General features: G+C 41.5%; 1 protein-coding gene across 1 annotated transcript in view; it reads left to right on the top strand.

The window, feature by feature from the left end:
• Nucleotides 1-22,813, top strand: part of PAH (phenylalanine hydroxylase) — an 86,050-nt gene that overhangs the window by 6,983 nt on the left and 56,254 nt on the right. The window contains exons 2-3 of the mRNA XM_069585200.1: nt 816-920; nt 15,639-15,822. Of these exons, the coding sequence (XP_069441301.1) occupies nt 816-920; nt 15,639-15,822 (289 nt within the window). The remainder of the gene's footprint in view (nt 1-815; nt 921-15,638; nt 15,823-22,813) is intronic.

The raw sequence follows: 22,813 nt of genomic DNA, 5'->3' as shown, positions 1-22,813 counted from the left end.
GTTAAGCTGTTGGTCCCAAAGTGCTCTGGTAGGTCAATGGAAGAGAGAGGATTCCAAACCAATGTCTTTGGAGCTAAAAGCCTGTGTGTGTTCTAATTTTAGTATTTTCTACCCTCTGTTTCTCAGTGTTTTCCTGGGACAATTATTGAACCATCATACCACCTTTAAGATCTTTTTCTACTTACCTTGCTTGTTGTGTATGTGTCTATTAAGTAAAAATTTGAGCTGCTGATGAATGGGGCATCCTCTTATTCACTTGTTTCTTTCAGAGCCCTGATTGTACCTCGCACTTGGTAAGTGTCACTGAAAGGCAATCTCTAGAGTGACTGGTGACATCAGTGAATAATTGTGTGTGTGTTAATTACTCAGTCGTGTCTGACTCTGTGAACCCATGGACTATAACTGGCCCGGCTTCTCTGTCCATGGAATTCTCCAGGCAAGAATACTGGAGTGGGTAGCCATTCCCTTCTCCAGGGGACTCTTCTCAACCCAGGGGTTGAACCTGGATCTCCTGCATTGCAGGCAGATTGTTTACCATCTCAGCCACCAGGGAAGCCCCAGTGAATAATTAGAGTTTTCTAAAATTGAAATTTGATCTATGCACATCATTTAATGTTTTACTTTGCTTGATTTACTTATTTTCCCTTGCACATATACTTCTATATAGAATGTATGTAGCTCATTGGATTCCAAGGCTTAACTAGAAGAGAAAGTTCATGCTCGCTTCTTCCTTGGAGGTTTCACAGGACTGAATTGCTGAGCTGTGGAAAAAAAAAAAAAAAAAACATTTTACCCAAATGCATTTTCTCCTATAGGAAACAAACTACATTGAAGGCAACTCTGATCAAAATGCTGTATCGCTGATCTTCTCACTCAAAGAAGAAGTTGGTGCACTGGCCAGAGTTTTACGTTTATTTGAGGTAAGTGCTCTGTTCATTTCTGCTGTAAATAATGACATAGCAGACTTCTGTGTTATCTTCTGGATGGATACAGTGAAAAGAACATAGGGTCTAGAACTGGAAGAGTTGATTTTCAGTTTAGGTTCTTACATTACACAACTGTGTGATCTTAAATAAGTTTTTTTATTGTCTGTGAGCTAAGGTTCTCCATTTCATAATTAGGATCATTCAGAATCATGGTGGTACACCCAGGAAGCCAACATTGGACTCCCTCTTCCTGTATCAAACTTTGCTTGAATTAATTGAGTTGGCCTTCATATTTACAAGTCATACCTCCTTCAGATTCAACCAAAATTTCTATCTGGGGTTGGTTGAATCCACAGATGTGCAGCTCACTGGTAGAGAGGACTGATTGTATTCATTATACTAGTAGTGCCATTTTATATAAGGGTCTTGAGCATCCAGGGATTTTGGTACCCATGGGGTCCTGGAATCAGTACTCCACGGATACAGGAGGATGACTGTACTATTCTCTCAGTGTTCCCAAAGCACTTTTTACCTGTGGACTACAGACTAACACTTTCACAGCACTTATTTACCTTGTGAAATGCATACATTTCTGATTGACCCCGAGGATTGTTTATTCAGGCAGGGAGCCTTGTGTGAATCATCTTTATATCCTCTATAGGCTCAGTTTCATATATATAAAGTGTTCAGTTAAGAATGAAATAATATATGGAATCTAGGAAAATGGCACAGATGAACCTATTTGCAGGGTAGGAATAGAGCCGCTGATGTAGAGAACAAGCATGGGACACACTGTGGGGAGGAGAGAGTGGGATGAATTGAGAGAGCAGCACTCACGTATATTCAATACCATGTGTGAAATAGATAGCTAGTGGAAAGCTGCCGCAGAGCACAGGGAGCTCAGCTCAGCACTCTGCGATGACCTAGGGGGGTGGAATGCCGTGGGGCATGGTTGGTGGGAAGGAGGCTTACGAGGAAGGGGTATATGTATAGTTATAGCTGATCCACTTTGTTGTATGGCAGAAACTAACACAACATTGTAAAGCAATTGTACTCCAATATAAAGTCATAAATGAAAAAGAATGAAATTATATTTAAATATGAGCAAAGGAAAATAGACTTTCAAAAATGCTTTTGCCCTGGATTGTAAGAAGAAATATTTTAGAACCAAATGATTTTTTTACCCCTAGTACTTTAGTTCTACTCGACCTGGTAACTGAGTACATAAAGAGGTGAAGAGACAGATCTCCCAGGCAGAAGAATGCCAAATAATTTAAACAGATACTCTGGAGTCAAAGAAGGAAAAGAACATGACTCTCCGCTCCTTAGGTGTGGGCCATGCAGAGCGACTTGATGAAATGGCCCTTCACCTCTGTGATCTTCTTTCCCTAAACCCATAACCCCATCTAACCATGAGGGAAACATCAGACAAATTCCAGTTAAGGAACAGTCTATAGAATACTTGACTAGTACTCTTCAAAACTGTCAAGGTCATCAACAACTAGAAGTGTCTGGGAAGTTGTTCTAGTCCAGAGGAGCCTCGGGGGATATGACAACTAAGTATAATGTAGTGCCCTGAGTGGGATTGTAGAGTAGAAAGAGGACATGAGACACAAACTAAAGAAATTCAAATAAATTATGGTCTTTAGTTTGTGAAAGTGTATCAACATCAGTTCATTAATTATAACACGTTCTGTACTTATACATGACACTAATATTAGCGGAAATTGGCTGCAGAATATATGGGAATTCTCTCTACTAGCTTCTTACTTTTTTGTAAATCTAAAGTTGATCTAAAAAATAAAGTCTATTTTTATGAAATTAAACCTGGCTATCCAAAGTGAGGAAGAAAAGTATCTGCCTGAGTGAGATCAAGAAATGAGTGTAGAAAAGAGAGACAGAGAGGTTTCTGAATGGCAAGCTGATCCTGAGAAAGAATGTATCTGTAAAATATGGGAATGTCACATTTTTGCCTTTGTATTATATGGTTCATAAGCATTTTCCTTGTGAGAGTCAGAACTTAAGATTAATAAATTAAATAATAGTAAATTAACAGGATGTTTTCAACCTAATAAATAAGCCACAGGTAACTATTTACCAGGATGAAATGCACCCAAGAAACATGGACTGCACGTGGGATGGTTGAATGCCGAAGTGCGCTGACCGTGACGGGTTGTTTAATGTGTGCCTTTGTTTACTCATCTGTAAACTGGGACTAATGATCCATACCTCCCTAGGTCCTGGAGATTTTATGTGCCACATAAAATGCATGGTATGACTCTCAGTCCACAGAAGATTCTCACATGATGTCTGTTCCTTTACTGCTTCCACCTGTTATCTATGAAACCCATGAGAAATCTTTGAGACTGTGAAGAGGAGGAAGATATTAGAAGCCTAGAGATATTCAGGAGACTTGATTTAATTTTTTCCCGAAAAAAGTAAAAAAAAACAAAAACAAAAAAAAACGATGAATGGCTTAGTATGTATTGTGAGTATTTACAGCAAATTGCAATGACCAAGAGTCAAGGCAGGACCATTTTAAAAAAAGGTAATAGCATAGGGTGTCAAAGAGCCAGACATGACCGAGCTAGTAATCACAGCACAGTAAGCACAGCTTAGTAGAACCAAAGGGTTATGGTGGCCACAGTGTATTTGTGTATTTCACATCTCTCATGATACCTTCAATGAGATGGAGAAGTAAGTGTTAGATACAAAACCTTTAAATTGTGTGCATGTGTGCTTAGTAGCTCAGTCATGTCTGACTCTTTGTGACCTCATGGACTGTAGTGCCCCAGACTCCTCTATCCATGGGATTCTCCAGGCAAGAATACTGGAATGGGTTGCCATGCCCTCCTCCAAGGGATTTTCCCCACCCAGGGATCAAACTTGTGTCTCCTGCGTCTCCTGAATTGCAGATAGATTCTTTATTGCTGAGCCCATGGGGAAGCCATTTATATTGTGGAGATGATGCTAAACTTCTGGATCATATAAAATGAAATCATTTTCTTTCAGAAAAAAAAAAAAGAAAAGAAAGAGAATAAGGATGAATCTAAACTACACTTTAGGTCAGTATTCCCTAAATAATAGTCTATCAAATGCCACATATTATTAGGTGTTTTATTAGATGAGAGTTCCAAGGATAAATAGGGTTGGAAAATTCTGCATCTAGATTTTGGAGACCCCTCATGCTTGTGAAAATATTAAAGACTTTGGAAAGCCCTGCAGAGTGGAAACTTATTCAGTGTTACCTTACTCAGCATTTCCCAAATGGTTTTGACAGTGGAATCTTGTTCAAGAAAGACATATTACCATTTTGCAGGCACTAGTATCCCATTGAACTTATGCTATTATAGAGTTAGGAGCTCCAGACTCTCAGTTATGAGTGAGATTTGGGACCCTGAGGAATAGAACAGCATTGGGATTAAGACTATGTTGTCTGGAACCAAACTGTTTGGGTTGAAAAGCCAGTTGTGCCACCTGTGAATTGGGTGACCTTAGGAAAGTTATTTATCCTTTCGGTGACTTAGTTTCCTCATGTTTAAACTGAAGGTAATGAGATTTTTTTGTAGGGCTGTTGTGAAAATTAAATGAATTAACACAGGCAAAGTACTTAATGATAGTATCTGTCACATAGTAAGAGCTCAATAAATGTTTGCTCTCATTATTTCTATCCAGTATCAGTTTGGAGAGTCATGGAGCATCAGAGACTTACATTCTTAGCTCTGTGACAGATAGCTAAAGGATTAAGATTAAGGTTAATTGACTTGAAAAGGGATTATGGGGTGAGGAAACAATAGTTTCATTCAAATATTTGAAGTGCCTTCATGGAAAAAGAATGGGGCTTCCCTGGTGATTCAGATGGTAAAGAGTCTGCTTGTAATGTGGGACACCTGGGTTTGATCCCTGGGTGGGGGAGATCCCCTGGAGAAGGGAATGGCTACCCACTCCAGTATTCTTGCCTGGGGAATTCCATGGACAGTGGAGCCTGGCCGGCTACAGTCCATGAGGTCAAAAAGAGTCAGACAGAAGAATAGTGCTTATTTTTTGTTACTTCACAGGCAAAAGGACAAAGCATGAAATTACAGGGAGCATATTTCAAATCACTTAAAGGCATCATCTCTACTGTAGAAGAGAACTGGAAGGCACCGATTTCAAGCATTATTACTATCAAAACAGCTAGTAAAAGGCAGGGCAGAATCAATGCAAAAATTATCGTATAAATAATCTTACCTTTCCTTAATAAAGACAAAGGAAAAATCCATTATAGTTCCTCCCAAATTGGCAATGGAGGAGAAATGTTATATGGCGGGATCACCTGCACCTGTGAATACCTTGCTAAGTACTCTTGCAGTCACCTCCATCCTTAATGAGCACGACTGTCTTTTCCGTAGCTGATTAACACCAAAGTCATCATCCCACTAAGTGGTGATACTGCCTGCCAGTGGGCTCATGGTCTATTAGACCTCAGCTAGTAACAACATCAGAATGCAATGCAAACCTGGAGAGGTGGGATGGGTGGCGGTGGGAGGGAGGCTCAAGAGGGAGGGGATATATCTATATATCTATGTCTATAAATATTGGACTTCCCTGCTGGTTCACATGGTAAAGCGTCTGTCTACAATGTGAGAGACCTGGGTTCGATCCATATACTAACAGCTGATTCGTATTATATAGCAAAAGCCAATACAACATTATAAAGCAATTATCCTCCAATTTAAAAAATAATAATAATACAAAATAAATAAAGATTCATTAACTTAAAAAAAGATGAATAGACTTGATATTTGCATTGGAGATACAGAGGTATGGTGTTTACATGCCTTGGTTGTGTGGTGATGGGGGCAGTGAGGCAGATGGTTTTGTGAATTAAGGCCAAACAATTAGGAACATACTCAAACCTCTGTCTGCTAACCCCCCAAAATCCCACTGTCCTCAGTACATTGATCTTTCAGTTCCCTGCATTTTCCAAAGTTCTCTTTATTTTTAGCTTCTACTCGCTCATGTCCTGCACCTACTTAGAAAAATAGTCTCCTGAGTGTCTTTATTGCAAGTGGCTTAGTAATGGGCTATAAAATTAGAATCAAACTCCTGGGCGAAGTTGCAGAGAAAAGGTCTCCCTTCCTGCACCAGAACTCCACTAATCATTTTACCTCGAATTCCCTAAGGACGGGAATAAGCCATCAGGCGCATATACAGAGCTCTGAAGTACATGATAAGTGTGGTCAGTTATCATCATTTATCTGACGGAGACACACAAGTTCAGACTAAGCAAGCTGCCCAGGGTTAGACACTTAGAGCTAAAAAATGCTTCCAAGTTCACCCTCCATTTTCACAGTAGATTTGAAAACAAATCTGTATTTATGTTTATAGTCTAAATGTTTACAAGTACAGTCTGTATTTTTCAGTCACTTTCTGTGTTCCCTCTCTGCCCAGATGACCCACATCCCACCCTCATAAGATGCTCAACGAGCTCATACTGTCTCATTCATGCATTCCATTAACCTTCTGTGAGTATCAGCTGTTATCAGACCGTATATAGGTGCTGAGGAGACCGAGATGAGTGAAGCAGTCATTCACTGCATCTGCAGAACGTGGAGAAGCTCAGGCTTCCATGAGCATTCTTAATCCAGGCTGGGGAAAAATTTGTTAAGAAGTTTCTTGCAGACATAATGTTTTATGCTGAAACCTAAAGGACTGACGAGTGAGGAAAATGGGGGAGTAAATTCCAGAATGAAGAGACAAATGACTTGAGGGGAGAGAATAAACACATGGGCAGGTCACGGAATCCTTGAATCCTTTACCATCCACCAACCTTAGTGTTCCTGGGAACAGAGGCGGGGTTGCAGAGGAGACGTTTGGCAGATAATAAGATGTTTACTACTCTCAAGTTTAGACTTTAGGTCCTGCCTTGACTCCTAGGTCTGGTGAGCAGGACAGCATCAAAACTGAATCACGAGGGTTCCTTGTATCCTTTTGGCCTTGATCCAGAGCAGTTGTGGCAGTAACATGTTTACAGGGAACATTCCATCTTTAATCAAAATAACAAGAGCATTGTGTTTCACTGGGGAAAAGTTCTTACAACCCAGATGACTTTTTCATCTTATTTAAACCCCAAATATAGATAATGATATAAAGAATGCCCATGTAACTCACTTCCTGTTTAAGCAGTAAATCATTACAGGAATGACTTAAATTCCTGGGTACCCCTTCCCCATGTACCTCCCTCCTCAGAAGTAGCTATTAATCTGAATTTGATACATATTATTCCCAAGCATCTTTTTAGGCTTTGTTATATAAAGATATCCATTAGGATATATGGCATGGTCTTGAAAGTTTTGCTTTTTTGAAGTAAAGTTGATTTACAATGCTGTATTAATTTCTGGTATACAGCAAAGCAGTTCATTTGTATATGAACATATATACTTTACGTATATAGACTTCATATTCTTTTCTGTTATGGTTTATCATAAGATATTATATATAACTCCTTGTGCTATACAGGACCTTGTTGTTTACCCTGTAAGCTTTTAACCTTTATAAGATTGGAGTCATATTGTAATAGTCCGTCTGCAGTTTTCTTTTTGGGGAGAAGATGGGGGACATTGTTTTTGAGATTTGTGCATCTATTTTTGCTCGTTCAGTTTTTTTCCCGCCCTATTTTCCATTGTGTGACTATACTTTATTTCTTATTGATGGACCTTTAGCTTGCTTCTATTGTGTGTCCATGCAGATGGTTCTGCCTTAAACATTTTGTGTAGGTTTGATGATTCAGTTATTGAATAGAGGAACCTCAAATGGAAAACTGGCACTGTTTTCAGCTGTTCACCTGTTCAAAACCAGGCATATCTGAGAAATAGTAGCATGGAGCTGACTTTCTAAACTTTCATCATAAAGTTCAGTTCCAGGTTGTGAGACTGTAGACAGAGTGCTATGGTCCATTGATGGCACATGGGTTGTGATTGCTCATGGATAGCTTGGACTGAAACAGGCCACTGGGCCATTTTGATTTTATCTCTTTGGTGCCAAAAAAAGAGGGGTAGAAAGAGGAACCTGGCATAGGACAGCTCTTTCCTGTAAAGCCTTGAAAAGAGCCTGGATTAAGCTGCTAGCCCGGTTCTTCCCCAGGAAAGGGGTTCCCTCTGAATTGGACACAGTTCCAACCACATGGAGGGGAAGATGGGGAAGAAATCACCCAACAAAGAGGGACAAGACCAAGGGAGGGGAAGACCAGGAGCTGATAACAGAGACACTCCCAGGGGAGGCGAGAGTGGGACCCTAAAAGATGGTTCAGGGGGTGAATCCTGAAAGTTAGTGTGAACCTGCCCGAGAACGCGCCTCTAGCGTGGAGTGGGGAGAATCTTGAGCTCCCTCTGGACTTTAATTGTGCTGCTCCTGCTTTCCTGAATGTTTTTGGTTTCCTGTTTAGCCCAGTGGGTTTAATTTTTAGGCTCTTAGTCAACTGGGGCTGTTACTGGACCTCTCACAAGAGGAGATCAGTAAAATACACAAGAAGCCCTGCCTGTACCTCTGTGAGACTTCTCTATTTTTCTAACTGTTATTTCTCACCCCAGATGTTGTGGCCATCCCCAGACAGTTTCTGCGTTTGTCCCATTGCAGTCTTTCTTTCTTTCTTTCTTTCTTTTTTTTTTTTTTTGGTGCCCCAAGGTTTGAGGGATCTCAGTTCTCCAACCAGGGATCGAACCTATGCCCTCTGCAGTGGAAGTGCAGAGTCCTAACCACTGGATCGCCAGGAAGTCCCCAGTCTATTCTTAAAATACCTGCCAGAGTGCTTCATTGAAAACATGAGTCAAAATCTCTCTCTCCCTCTGCCCTACTACCTCTCATAGCTTATTTTATTGGAGTATAGTTGATTTACAATGTTAGTTACAGGTGTACAGCAAAGGGTTTAAGTTACATATACATATATTCATTCTTTTATCAGATGAAAGTGAAAGTCTCGGTTGTGTCTGACTCTTTGTGACTCCATTGTCTAGGCCAGAATACTGGAGTGGGTAACCTTTCCTTCTCCAGGGGATCTTCTCAATCCAGGGATCAAACCCAGGTCTCCCACATTGCAGGCAGATTCTTTAGCAGCTGAGCCACAAGGGAAGCCCAAGAATGTTGGAGTGGGTGGCCTATCCCTTCTCCAGTGGATCTTCCTGACCCAGGAATTGAACCAGGGTCTCCTGCATTGCAGGCAGATTCTTTACTAACTGAGCTAGCAGGGAAGCCTTTTTCAGATACTTTACCTTTATAGGTTATTACAGAATATTGAGTAGAGGTCCCTTTGCTTACAGTAGGTCCTTGTTGTTTATCTATTTTATACATAGCTTCTTAATATCACTCCAAGGGAAAACCAAAGTTAAGATAATGGCCGATAGGTTATTTTTGGCTACTTCTCTGCCTCGTGTCCCATTGGCCCTGCCCCCTGCTCATTCTGGCCTCACTGATGGTCTTCAGTCATACTGTGAAATGGCTGACCCCAGGACCCTTCCACTTGCTGTTCCCTTATGACTTGCTTCCTCACTGATTTTAGGTCTAGGCTTACATGTCACCTGTTTATTGTTTGACGATTTCATGACCCCATTGTTTAAAATGGCACCTCGATTGAACCTCTGGAATAGTCTGCCCCTCTTCCCTGCTTATTTTTGTATGTTCCATCTGAAGACTGTATATTTTACTTATTTATCATAGTTATTATTTGTGTCTTCCTTCCCGAATGTAAGCTCCAGGAGGGCAGGGATTTTTCCTGCTTTGTCTGCTCTTATAGCCCAGTGCTTAGGGCAGTGTTTGGCACCAGGAAGGTGTTAGATTGAATGAGTTATGAAAGGCTCCTGTCTGTTTACCTGAGCCCAGTGACGTGGACCATCAGCTGTGACTCTCTTTGATGTTGCCTCCCACCCCAGAAAGCTCTGAAACAGACAAGGACATAACTTCTTTTGAGCTTATGCCAAGGCAACAGCATGTAGGGAGTCTAAGAATTCAAGAAGCTCTCCTTTTCCAGTCTAGTCTCATCTGAAAATATGCTCTCCTTTTGGAAACGTACTTTCAGGGGAAAATCTAAGAAAAGCTTAAAGTACAGCAAATATTAAAGGGGAAGTGACTCGTCAACTTAATGTGTTTCAGTTTCCAGGAGAATATATATCTGTGCCAGGTTGAGAAAGTTAGGGCATACTGACTTCTTACTGAGTAACTGTGATTGAAGCCACAGTGGGGCTAGGTGCTTTCTCTCTTGTTAATGCTCATTAAGCTGCCAGATAATATGATTTTTATATTAAACATGGAAAATAAAAGTTCATAATGGCTAACTAATGTATCCAACGGTAGTGAGTACAGAACAGAATTTGAACCCAGATTAGTCCCAAAGCCCACACTTTTTGCGTTATCATTCTTCTTTCCTTGAGGAATGAAATGGAAGAGGAGAGGAAGGAGCTTGAGTTTAAGAAAAGGTCCAGAAGCACGAATCCATTTTTCACAGTTCATCATATTCATTCTGTGTTTCATCTACTTGTGGCAAATCCCCCTTTAGGAAGATTTTCCTCATGGATGGGAGCACAAAAGGGTTTCTGGTCAATCCTTGTTAAAACAGACCATTCATTTCACTTTGCTTTTTTCTGGTCCCCACACTCTGTTCAAGAGTCCTGAGTCATCAGGTTCTTACTCTGCCTTCTTGTATGCAGAAATTAACTACTGGGCAAATTGTGAAATTGTCTTTTTAGTGTTGAACTTTAACTTTTCCTGCCTCTGCCAAAATGTCCATGAAGATGTGATGAGTGTGCATGGGTCAATTTTTAACTTGCATAGAATCCTTGTTTGAAAATACAAATTTAGGGACTTCCCTGGCTCTCCGGTGGTTAAGACTCTGTGCTTCCACCGCAGGGGATATAGATTCAATCCCTGTTGGGGAACTATGATTTCACATGTCAAGTGGCATGGCCAAATAAATAAATAATAATAATAATTTATTTCTTTTGGTGTATGGCAAAACCAATACAATATTGTAAAGTAATCTCCAATTAAAATAAATAAATTTATATTTTAAGAAAAAAAGGTAACTATGATCATATTTAGATTTGGAGATATATTTCTAAAGTATTTCTTAGCAACCAAAATTATTGGTATCTAAGGATCCACACTATTAAACCAGAGAAACACCACTAAGGAAATTGCATGCTAAGCTAGAGAGTTAATTGATTCAAATGGGAAAGAAATCATCTGAAGAATTTAGCTGGGTGATCTTAGCCAGAAATTTCACTCACATTAAAAAGATATGTGAATGAAACTGGAGCCTATTATATAGAGTGAAGTAAGGCAGAAAGAAAAACACTAATACAGTATACTAATGCATATATATGGAATTTAGAAAGATGGTAATGATAACCCTGTATGCGAGACAGCAAAAGAGACACAAATGTATAGAACAGCCTTCTGGACTCTGTGGGAGAGGGTAAGGATGGGATGATTTGGGAGAATAGCATTGAAACATGTATATTATCATATGTGAAATGAATCACCAGTCCAGGTTCAATGCATGAGACAGGATGCTTGGGGCTGGTGCACTGGGATGACCCAGAGAGATAGTATGGGGAGGGAGGTGGGAGGGGGGTTCAGGATTGGGAACACATGTACACCCACGGCGGATTCATGTCAATGTATGGCAAAACCAATACAATATTGTAAAGTAATTAGCCTCCAGTCAAAATAAATAAATTTATATTAAAAAGATATATTTTAATTTTTGTTGCATGGGTAATAGTAAGAAACTTTTGGCAAATAAATGGAAGTTACACATAATCTTGTCATAACATCATGATACCTTTCATTCTAGCCTTTTTTCCTTGTGTTGGACAGAAGTTTTAAAACATATTTTAATTATCTATCACATACCTATATCCATCATAAGTAGTTTGCCAAAGGTCTGTCATTTAAAAGATAAAGTTAAATTTTAGTAATAAATATTGTTTTTCAAAAAGTTGAACTATGATCAAAAAGAAAATAGAGACAAAAAACACCCTGAGGCCCATCACTGGAGTTGTTCAGTTGCTAAGTCATGTCCGACTCTTTGTGACCTCACGGGCTGCAACACGTGAGACTTCCCTTTCCTCACTGTCTCCTGGAATTTGCTAAAAACTCATCACTGGAGATCATCACTGTGGGAGTGCCTACTGGCACTTTGTTTTATGCATGTTGTTGTTAGTTTCTTTTTAATGGTTGCAGGATCTCCCGTGAATGATTGTACACTACAGTCCATGTAATATTCCACTATTATGTGGTTGGCTTACAAATTTTGGTAAAAAGTCCTTCCGTAAGTTAGGTCTCTAGAGTTATAAAAACTGAGTCATGGGGCATACATTGTTTTTATTTTTTTTAATTGGAGCAAAATTGCTTTGCAGCGTGTTTGTTTCTGCTGTACAGTGAAGTGAATCAGCTGAAAGTATATGTATATTCCCTTCCTCCTGAGGCTCCCTCTCTCCTTCCCTCCCTTCCATCCCACCCCTCTCGGTCATCACAGAGCACTGAGCTGAGCTCTTTGTGCTATATAGCAGCTTTCTACCAGCTATCTGGTTTACTCATGGCAGTGCACATACAGTGTACATTGTCTTCTGGCTATTTCCAAGGTCAGAGGCTTCTCCCTGGGAAGTGGTGTTGTTAGGAGGGGTGGGATAGAAGTGGCGAAACTCAATCAGCGTAGTTTCTGCCCTCTAGACTTTAAAGATTTTTTGTCACTCTACATCCCTTCCACCTCCTAAACCACCTGCCCTCCCTTGCTGTCCCACAAATAAACATGCCCAAGGTGCATCCACTCCTATTTATTGGCTTTGCTGTTTTTCCTCTGCTCTTAACAAGGCAGGAATTGGTTAAAGTTTAAAGTTACTTTAAACTTTATTTAAAGTTTCAGCTTAGGTCAATAGGTGGAGCTTAACCATTTGCTTTCATCCAGAGCCAAGAAGGATGACATTGCTCTTTGCTTTCATTAGGAAGTCACCTCTGTTTGCAAAGAAAGCTTTAGAGCAACTGCTCTCTGTCTGGTCTTCCTTCCTCCACGTGATTGTCTCTCTCTCTGGTCAGGAGTCCCCACACTGGGTTACCTGGTCAGGGGTGTGTTCTTCTGCAGTTGGTGCCCATATATAATGGCTGCATCGTGTACCCCTGAGAATTATGGGGAAGAAGGAGCAGGAAGCAGTGCCTGTGTAGGATTGCTTCTTGTTGTGTTTACTCCCATAGTGTTTTCACTTTGAGGGACTTGGCATAATAGTAATAAGAATGATGAGACCTGGTATTTGTGGGATGCTCATCATATCCCTGGCAGGACAGGTTGTGTGGTTAAAAGACCAATGTCTGAGGTTAGAGAAAGTGAGGTTCTCTCTCTAGCCACTTTTTTTTTTTTTTTAAATAGGTGTGTAATTGCTTTGGTCTTCGCAAGTGGCTTCCCTGGTGGCTCAGATGGTAAGAATCTTGCCTACAATGCAAGAGACCCGGGTTCCATCCCTGGGTTGGGAAGATCTCCTGGAGAAGGAAATTGCAACCCAGTCGAGTATTCTTACCTGGAGAATCTCATGGACAGAGGAGCCTGGCGGGCTATAGTCCATGGGGCTGCAAAAGAGTTGGACATGACTTAGCGACTGCTGCTGCTGCTGCTGCTGCTAAGTCGCTTCAGTCGTGTCTGATTCTGTGTGACCCCATAGACGGCAGCCCACCAGGCACCCCCGTCCCTGGGATTCTCCAGGCAAGAACATTGGAGTGGGTTGCCGTTTCCTTCTCTAATGCATGAAAGTTAAAAATGAAAGTGAAGTTGCTCAGTAGTGCCAAACTCTTCGCGACCCCATGGACTGCAGCCTACTAGGCTCCTCTGTCCATGGGATTTTCCAGGCAAGAGTACTGGAGTGGGGTGTCATTGCCTTCTCTGACTTAGCGACTAAGCAACACTAATTGCTTTACAATGTTGTATTAGTTTCTGCTGTACAGTGCAGTGACGCAGCTATATGTATACATATATCCCCTACCTTTTGGACCTCTCTGTTACCTGGCATCCCCCATCCCAGCCATCTACCTCATCAGAGAGCACCGAGCTGAGCTTTCTGTGTTACACAGCAGCTTCCTCTCTGGCCCCTTTTAGCAAAGCATCTTTGTCTCTGATTTCATTTTTCACATCTTCCTTAACCTCTACAAAGGATTCTTGAGAAGGTCACAGAAAATAATTTGAAACTGTAAAGTGATATTATTTGAATATCATTACTGTATTTAAGTATCATTACTGTAATTATCCGTGTGCTCTTCAACCATATGCCACTAACCATCAAGGAAAAAGATACACTTCTTGAACTCTAATGTTGATGAATTTCATTTCTTTGCAATTATAGAATTATTCAAGTTAAGCATTTCTTTTCCTGGGTACATGTTGTCCATTTTTATGTTTGAAGAAACCCTCTTTTAAAGAAAAATTAATAAAGAGGATACTCCTTGATTTTCCTCACAAAAAACAGTACTGTCAATGATATCAGAGTTTTGAATAAGTAATAATGAATACCACACATTGAAATTTGAGGGCCAGTTTAAGTAAGTGACTCTTTTTACTGATGAACTCCATAAGGGCTAAAGTATCACCAGCTAGAGACATTGAAGTTGAGAAGCTGTATGAAGTGATTATTATTTTGTGGCATTTAATGCACATGAGTCTTCCCTTCTCAATGAGACCTCACGTGTCCATTCTATTAAATACTGCAAACTGCCCTGTTGCACTCCAAGACTGCCTGTTCCCTTCACCCTGCTCTGCTTTGTATTTTTCCCTAGCCTTTATCATTATAATACATAAATCAGTTATCTTTTTTGTTTGTTGTTTGTATCTTCAAAACTTGAATGGAAACTCTATTAAAGGAAAATATCTTTGTTTTGTTCACTACTGTATCCCAGCCACCTAGACAGTGACCAGCACCTGGAATGTGCTACATATACATTTGTGGCATAACTGGAATGAAAAGTAATTATATAAAAATATGAGTAGTATTTATACTGGATAATTTTAACTGAGCATGTATTAGGTACCTGGCAGTCTGTGTGTATCATCTCATTCAGTGTTTCCTACAAATTTATGAACCAGGTACCATGAATACCTGGAGAAGGGCATGGCAACCCACTCCAGTATTCTTGCCTGGAGAATCCCATGGACATAGGAGCCTGGCAGGCTGCAGTCCACGGGGTGGCAAAGAGTCGGGCAGGACCGAGTGACTCAGCACCACAAATACCCACAAAATTACAGACGGAGAAACTGACGGTTAGAAATATAAAAGTACATTTTCTAAGGTCTCATAGCTGATAAAGTTAAGAACTTTGATTTAAACCCAATAAGCCTGACTCTTGTGGACTCTATCCAAGCAGAACAGCGTTGCTTCTGTGTACCAGACTGAAATCTTATGTTTGCAATTCTAGGCCTTGAGCAGATTTCCATGTGATTAAATTCTGTGACATTTGAACTATTTCCCCAGCATTTGATTTGTTATTTGGTTTTGCAGAAGAAAAAGTAAACAATTTTGCTGCATTAAAGGCTTTCTTCTACTCTTATATTGGACAAAAAAAAAAAGGAAGAAAGAAAAAAAAAAGAACTCTTCTCCTCACTTCTCCACATTTCATTGTGTTTGCTCTGGTTTTGCACATTTGGTCTGTGTCAATTCCAGTTACTGTCCCCTTCATACTGACTTAACTTCTCTTTTCTAGGAGAATGATATAAACCTGACCCACATTGAATCAAGACCTTCACGTTTAAGGAAAGACGAGTATGAATTTTTCACCAATCTGGATCAACGCAGCGTGCCTGCCCTGGCAAACATCATCAAGATCTTGAGACATGACATTGGTGCCACTGTGCATGAGCTTTCCCGGGAGAAGAAGAAAGACACAGGTGAGAGACAGGAATTTCACAAGGTAAACAACTCTATATTCTCATCATAAAATGACAGCAAAGAAGGACTTACCTGGGAGCCCAGTGGTTAGGACATTGCCTTCCAATGTAGGGGGTACCAGTTCCATTCTTGGTTGGGAAGCGGGGATCTCACATGCCTTGTGGCCAAGAAACCAAAACATAAAACGGAAACCATATTGAAACAAATTCAATAAAGATTTTAAAAATTGTGCTGGTGCTAGGTTGCTTCAGTTGTTTCTGACTCTGTGTGACCACATCAAGATATCTTAAAAAAAAATAATTTCAAAGGTAATCTCTACCATGAAAGACCAGGATTTGGTGAGAGGATGTAGTTTAGGGATGCAGAATAGTGGCTGTCATAGTTAGACATTTAATAGCTGTTCCTTTTCCCCTTCCTCAAGATAGCTGTTTCTTATATTAGTTGTCTTTAGTTGCCTCCTACTGCAATTTTTATACATTTTCCATTGGTGGATTTTTATGCTCTCAAAATTTCCCAGTCTCTAGAGGTAGGATGATTAGGGTGTCCAGGGTGCTTTCTGTTTAAATATAATGTCAGGACAAATTCTTTAGTAATCTCTGTTGCGTCTCATGGTCTCTCCCCGTGTGCTTCTCATAAGCTGGAGCTCTTTGGTTCCTTGTTCTTAGGACTTTCATTGTCTCTTCCACTAGATTACAAGCTCCCTGTAGGCAGGGAGAGTCTCTTACCTACATTAATATCCTTAGAGATACATAGCTCTCAGCAATTATTTGTGCATGAGTGACTAAACAGAGCAATTGTCAAGACTTGCTCTGCCCACTTGTTTACTTACTGAAATTGCTACCGAATCCAAACTGGTTCTGCTCTGTCACACGATGGACTAGTAAATCAGGAGACAAGTTGTTGGGGACAAGGAATAGTGACTTTATTCAGAAAGCCAGCAGACTGAGAAGATGGCAGACTGATGTCTCAAAGAACCATCTTACCCCAGTCAGCCTTTGGGCTATTTTACTAAACATAGCCCGAATTATATTTTTATGTTAAAAAGAGAAGTTAGTTGTCTATTGCAAACTTCTTGGTGCAGGAATCCTTTGTTCTTACAGTGTCCCTGTAGGTCAGGTCATGATGTTCCTGTGAATCTGCAACAAAACAAATGCTATTTTCTGTTTTCAGCTTTTTACCCATATATGTATAAAGGCCAGAGCCCTGAGAATGGGCTATCCTGTATATTTTAAGTTCTAGGCAACATTCTTTTACAAAAGGTGGAGAACCAGTGTGACTAACCACTGGCAGCAGAGCACAAAGGTTAAAATAAAAGAAACATCTAATATGGAGTCATATTTGTTCTTCCTTATTACGAAATATTGCCCTGGAGAGGCGTTAGGGCAATAGAGTGTAGGAATTTCATGCGCTTGGCCTTGGAGAGGCTTCAGTTCACACCCTACTTTTTCCACTTATTGGCTTTGAGACCCTTGACAAGTCTCTTTAACAGCCCTGACCTCTGTTTTTCACAGGACTTCTGTGAGGATTAAATGAGATTTTGCATAGTCAGTGCTTAAAACAGTGCCCAGCTGGATAAATGATAGTATGTGGTGGTGGTTGAACTGATGAGCCATGCTAATAGGTGACTATTAACTAAAGACCAGAGTTTCCATTAGGGATAATGCTTTGCATTGTATAGTTCTGTTGATTTTGACAAATGCATAATGTCAGGTGTTTGCTATTTCATGTCATACAGAATGGTTTCAGTGCTCTCAAAATGCACTGCGCTCCACCTGCTCATCCCTCCCTCCTTCCCCTTTCTCCCTGGTAATCACCTATCTTTTTACTGTCTCCATGATTTTGACTTTTCCGGAATGTTATGCTGTATGAATATGGAACCACAGATTATATATTCTTTTTAAAAATATTTATTTATTTGGCCTTGTTGGGTCTTTATTAGGTCTTAGTTACGTTATGTGGGATCTTTTGTTGCAGACTCTCTAGTTATGGCATGAGGCCTTAGTTGCTCTGAAACATGTGGGATCTTAGTTCCCCAGCCAGGAACTGAACCTGTGTCCTGTGCATTGCAAGGCAGAATCTTAACCACTGGACCACCAGGGATGTCCCTATATCCTTTCAGACTGTTTTGTTTGTTTGTTTGTTTCATTTGGCAGGTTTCCTTCATGCCTTTTTGTGACTTGATGGCTCATTTTTTGGTAATCACTGAATAGATGTACTGCATCTCGTTTATCCATTTTGCTCAATCTATTGAAGGATATTTTGGCTGCTTCTAAATTTTGGCAATTATGGATGAGGCTGTTAAACATTCACGTGCAGGTTTTTCTGCTTTCAAAGTTTTCAACTCATTTGGGTCACTACTTAGAAGTGATTGCTGAGATGAACTATTTTTTCCTATATAATCAAAAATTTTTTTTCTGTTGTAAAATTTAAAATCAAAAGCTTTTTTTTTGGCCACAACATTAAAGTAGTCTTAATGCTCAAGAGGACTTCAGTCTTCACAGTTGAAGATAACATGTTAATAATTACTGCAGAGATGCTTTAAAATGAGACATAAGACTGCACACTCCCCTCCAACCCCCCACCCCACATAAAAAGACTCCTCTGAAACCATCCTAGGGGATCTCTTCTCTTCCTGCCCTTGCTCTCTTGTGGCTGTAACCAAGACCAGGAAGTCCATCCTGGGTGTCTGCCCTTGCTGAGAGTGGCAGCCATGCATGCAGGCTCTGGTCACCGGTGGGGAGGGGGGTACTTGGAATTCCTCCTCAAATTAACCCTATCTGCTTCCCTTCTTCTTCTACCTTCTGAGTGAGCTGCTTCCCTGATGACCTCCTTCTCTTGCTTTTCCGGCCACCTGCTCCCAACAGGAGCCTCAGGCCCTCAGGGCAAAGGGCCTGCCGGATCCTGGGGCGAGCTCTGCCTTGCTGGGAGCAGGTGGAGGCCCGGCCAGCTGGGGCCCTGGGGTAGAAATTCAAAGCAATTGACAGGCAGGCAGGCAGCCCCTCAGGGAGGCAGGGAAGATGTACATAGATCAGCTGAAGGGCTGGCAGCCTGAACTGAAGGCTCAGAAAACAGATGTGGAAGAGCAGTTAGGAGCCCAGACTCCGGAACCAGGACACCCACTTGGTGTGATTTTGGGCAGATTATTGATCATCATAGTTTATCACTGTATTGAATTCAAGTAAGAAGTCTCTGTCTTACAAGATTAATGAACTAACACCAGTGGTGTATTGAGGACAGCCCAGAGCACATTCAAGGGCTTAATAGAGGTTCACTATTCTTAGTGTTATCATCATTGTTATTATAAATAATGACTTGAGCACAGGAGCCAGAAAAGCCAGCCGGTACACAACTACATTTTCAGAGGTTCTGGGAACTGGAAAATGACCTCAGAAATCATGCAGCCCAACATCCTCCTTAATTTTTCATCCAATAAAATCAGAGGCCACAGCTTGTCTTCAGCCACAGAGTGAATTCTGTGCAGTTGTGGGCAAGCGGGTGTCGAGCACCGCTCTATGCCGAGCACCATGCTTGGAGCTGGAGGGAGAGAGAGAGCTGGCAGGGCTTGTCCTTAGGGAGCTCACAGGCTGACGAGGGCACCTGGGCAGCCGGATGAATGCAGAAGAGGGGTGGGTGCTGTGATGGAGACATGGCTGGTAGAATTCGGCCTCAGTTCCACCTTAACTCTGAGGACCCAGCAAGTGTGAAAGTGAGGAAGCCCACACTCTGACATCGAGGCACCACGTCATCAATGTTGGGCTCATCAGAGGTAGAATGTGACACAGGTCTGATTCCCTGGTGGGGCCCAAAGTGGCAGGGTATTGAGTTTAACATTGGGTCGATATTTTACCTAGTGAGGAAAACACTGCTCAGACTAACCCTCCAAAACACTATGTGTCTCAGGACCCTTGTTTCTTTGGAGGGTTCTTCACCCCGGCCCATATTGTTTGCCCTTCCCTGGCATAGTTTCCTGACCCTTGCACCTGCTGAAAGACATGGCCCTTTGGGTTTCTGGGTTAGTTTTTGTGAACTGGAGTCTGGGCCCAGAAACAGATCTTTTTGTTTTTTTAAGGGGAAACAGCCACCCCTTTGCAGAATTATTCTTTCCGTCAAACTCCATGGGAGGATGATTAGAAGAAAGCATCTTCGTAGATCTGAACCTTTGATTCTTCCATTCAACAAAGTGCCCTTTCTACTAAGGGGCTCAGATCTCAGGGGTGAGTCTGACAACAGGCTGAAGGAGGGGGAGATCTGAGCCCCTCAAATCAATTGGGCTAAATCACTTTCCATTCTAGTTGTTAAACCATTCAAAAGGCCGTATGGGTGCTAGAAAATGAAAGTTTTCAGTTTCTTAACTGCTGAAGTTCCCCACCCAAAACAGCTTAAGGGAAGGCTAATTATGGTGACAAGTTAAAGAAGCCCCAGCCTTCTCAGATGGCTCCTGGCCGATAGGAATTTAATAGGATTTTAATCCATAGAGTCTTTTGAATACTTGAGGTCTATTCTCCTGTGCCCCTGTCTCCTGATGAACTCAAATCCTTCTTCAACCCAACATGAAAGAGTGTTAATATCTTCCATCGATTAGTCTCCTAATCCTTTTACCTTTCTCTTCGAATCTTTTGCATGACATTACATTTAGCTGGAGGCGGGGGATGTAAAATTCCTACATGGAGCCAGATTGCAGCCAGGAGAAGCAGATGGACAAAATGTCTTGGCTAGACTGAGGTGTAGGATCATCACCTTTCGAGAAATTTATCTGTTTGGAGTTATTTTCCAGGAGCAATTGGATTTGAGAGTTCTTTTCCAAGAGCAGTTGGGTAGATTTTGTTCAAATTGGGGGTGATTACAAGGGTCTCGGTGTGGGAACAAAGCGTGTCCAGATTGCCAGGACAACTGTATTTTCTGTGGGGAGTAGAAAGGCTATTTATTTACTTCTTCATCTATCTACTACCTATCTAGCCTGGAGGTGCTTATGATCTTGTCTTTTTTATTTGGATTAATTCCTGAAGCAATGATTTAAGTGGAAAAATTATTGCAGAAGACAAAATAATGTGATATTTATTCCCTCGCTCTTCTATGCCCTGCTCCCCTCCCAACCCACTTGAGTTTTTCTCTTTTCTGCTTCAGCATCGCTGCTCTGAAAGGTAGTGTCATGATAAGGCTGAAGCTTCAGACCCATCATGGGAGGAAGAAGGGTAGGGTTCCCGGGAGGAGTCTGAATAGCCCCTGGGATTGTGGGCAAAATTGTACATGTGCACCTGCTTGCATATATTTTAGGAGAGAGGATTTTCAAAGGGGTCATGGTTCTCAAAGAGTTGAGATCCTGTAGAGAGAAGCTGCTTAGGGCAGGAGGGGGCTCCAGATGGTCAGGATATTTCTCCATTTCTACCACCTGCACCTGCCTTTCCTCTGGTTCTTCCTCTGCTCTACTCTTCCATCATCTTCCCTTTATCTCCCCCTCACTTCTGAACCTCCTCCCTTGCATTTCACGTGGCCCCACATGTGTCTCAGGGCTGGAGATGCTCGTGGACCTGGGTCTGCTGGAGACCTGGGATCTGCATGTTCATAAAGACATACAGGATTGATTGACAGCCTTTTCCAGTCTACCTGGATGCTTGCTACCTGTGGCAACATCACTCTAAGTCCTCTGGCAGCTGGGGATGGGACTTTTGTTTCAGTAGCCTGGCTCATCACGACAAGCATACCCACAGCTAAAAGGACAAACCTGTTTGTGAAGAGATGGTAGCAGCCCTGAAGCTGGAGGCTGGCCTAGGGCTTGCCCTCTTGCAAGCTGTCAGAAGCATGTCTGTTCACAGTGAGGGAAGATCCTGAGTAAATGCGGTTTCTGAGGCCAGTCTCCTTCCCAGGTTCCAGGGCTTCAAGCTGAGGAACATCATAAGATTATAAGCAGGCTTTCATTCTAACAGGAATTCCTTATTTGCGGGCCAAATCCATAATATTTTCCCCTTAGGTTGTCTCCCTGATGCTTTGCAACTCAACTGGCCAGAGTAAGCAGATAATGTGATTTTTATTCTCCATATTAGGAAATGAGGCAGAGGTACACTTGAATGGCAGTGTGGATTTTGGAGTCTTCATTTTTCCAGTTAAATTCCTGGGCTGTAGTTTTTTGACCAAGTTGCTTGCCCTCTGTAGGCCTAGATTTTCTTGTCTGTAAAATGAAGATATCTGTGTGCCAGTGCAGTTGTGTAAATTCTGTGATATGATTGTACAATGTGCCTAGCATAAAGGATCCATGCAAAAAGGTCAGGAAACTCATGCCTAGTCTTTTCTAAGGATACCCAATGAATCTCATGGTGGAGACACAGTCAGAATCTCCAAAGTCCTGATCTTTGATAAAGAAAGGCTACCATGATATGCTATTTGGATCAATCTAAAAGATGGTGAAGATTACAAAGAATTAGACTGGGAACACCCTTTCTCTCTATACAGATGTGTTCCCTCAGTTGAAGGAAGTAAAAAGAGAATATTAAATGCTTATAATGGAATGTCAATTTGCCATTGATGCTGAGTTGAGGGAGCAGCGTAGCAAGTAAAAAAGAGCAACTACTTGAAAAGAGTCAGGAGCCAGGATGTGAATTCCTATTCTGTACAATGCCAGCTAGGCTTGAATCCCATCTGACTTCCTGCCAGCTGGGAGACCTCATTACCTCTCCTTCTTCATCTGTAAAATAGAGCTGAGATCCACTCTGTCACTTTCTGGGTCTCACAGGGGAATCATGCAAGATACTCAGTATGTTAGGATGTTTGATGGATTGAGTTGAACTTGCTTGAGTTGAAGAGGCCCTTGATCTTAGATATCCTTAAGCCTCAGTAAGGAGGGAGCTTTATGGTCTATTGCTGTTGTTCAGACACTAAGTCATGTATGACCCTTTGCAACCTCATGGACTGCAGCCTGCCAGTCCCCTCTGTCCATTGGATTCCACAAGCAGTACTGGATTTCTTTCTCCAGGGTATCTTCCTGACCCAGAGATG

Source organism: Ovis canadensis, chromosome 3 (assembly GCF_042477335.2).
Source record: "Ovis canadensis isolate MfBH-ARS-UI-01 breed Bighorn chromosome 3, ARS-UI_OviCan_v2, whole genome shotgun sequence".
Lineage (NCBI taxonomy): Eukaryota > Metazoa > Chordata > Mammalia > Artiodactyla > Bovidae > Ovis > Ovis canadensis.
This window is presented reverse-complemented; position numbering and strand designations above follow the sequence as displayed.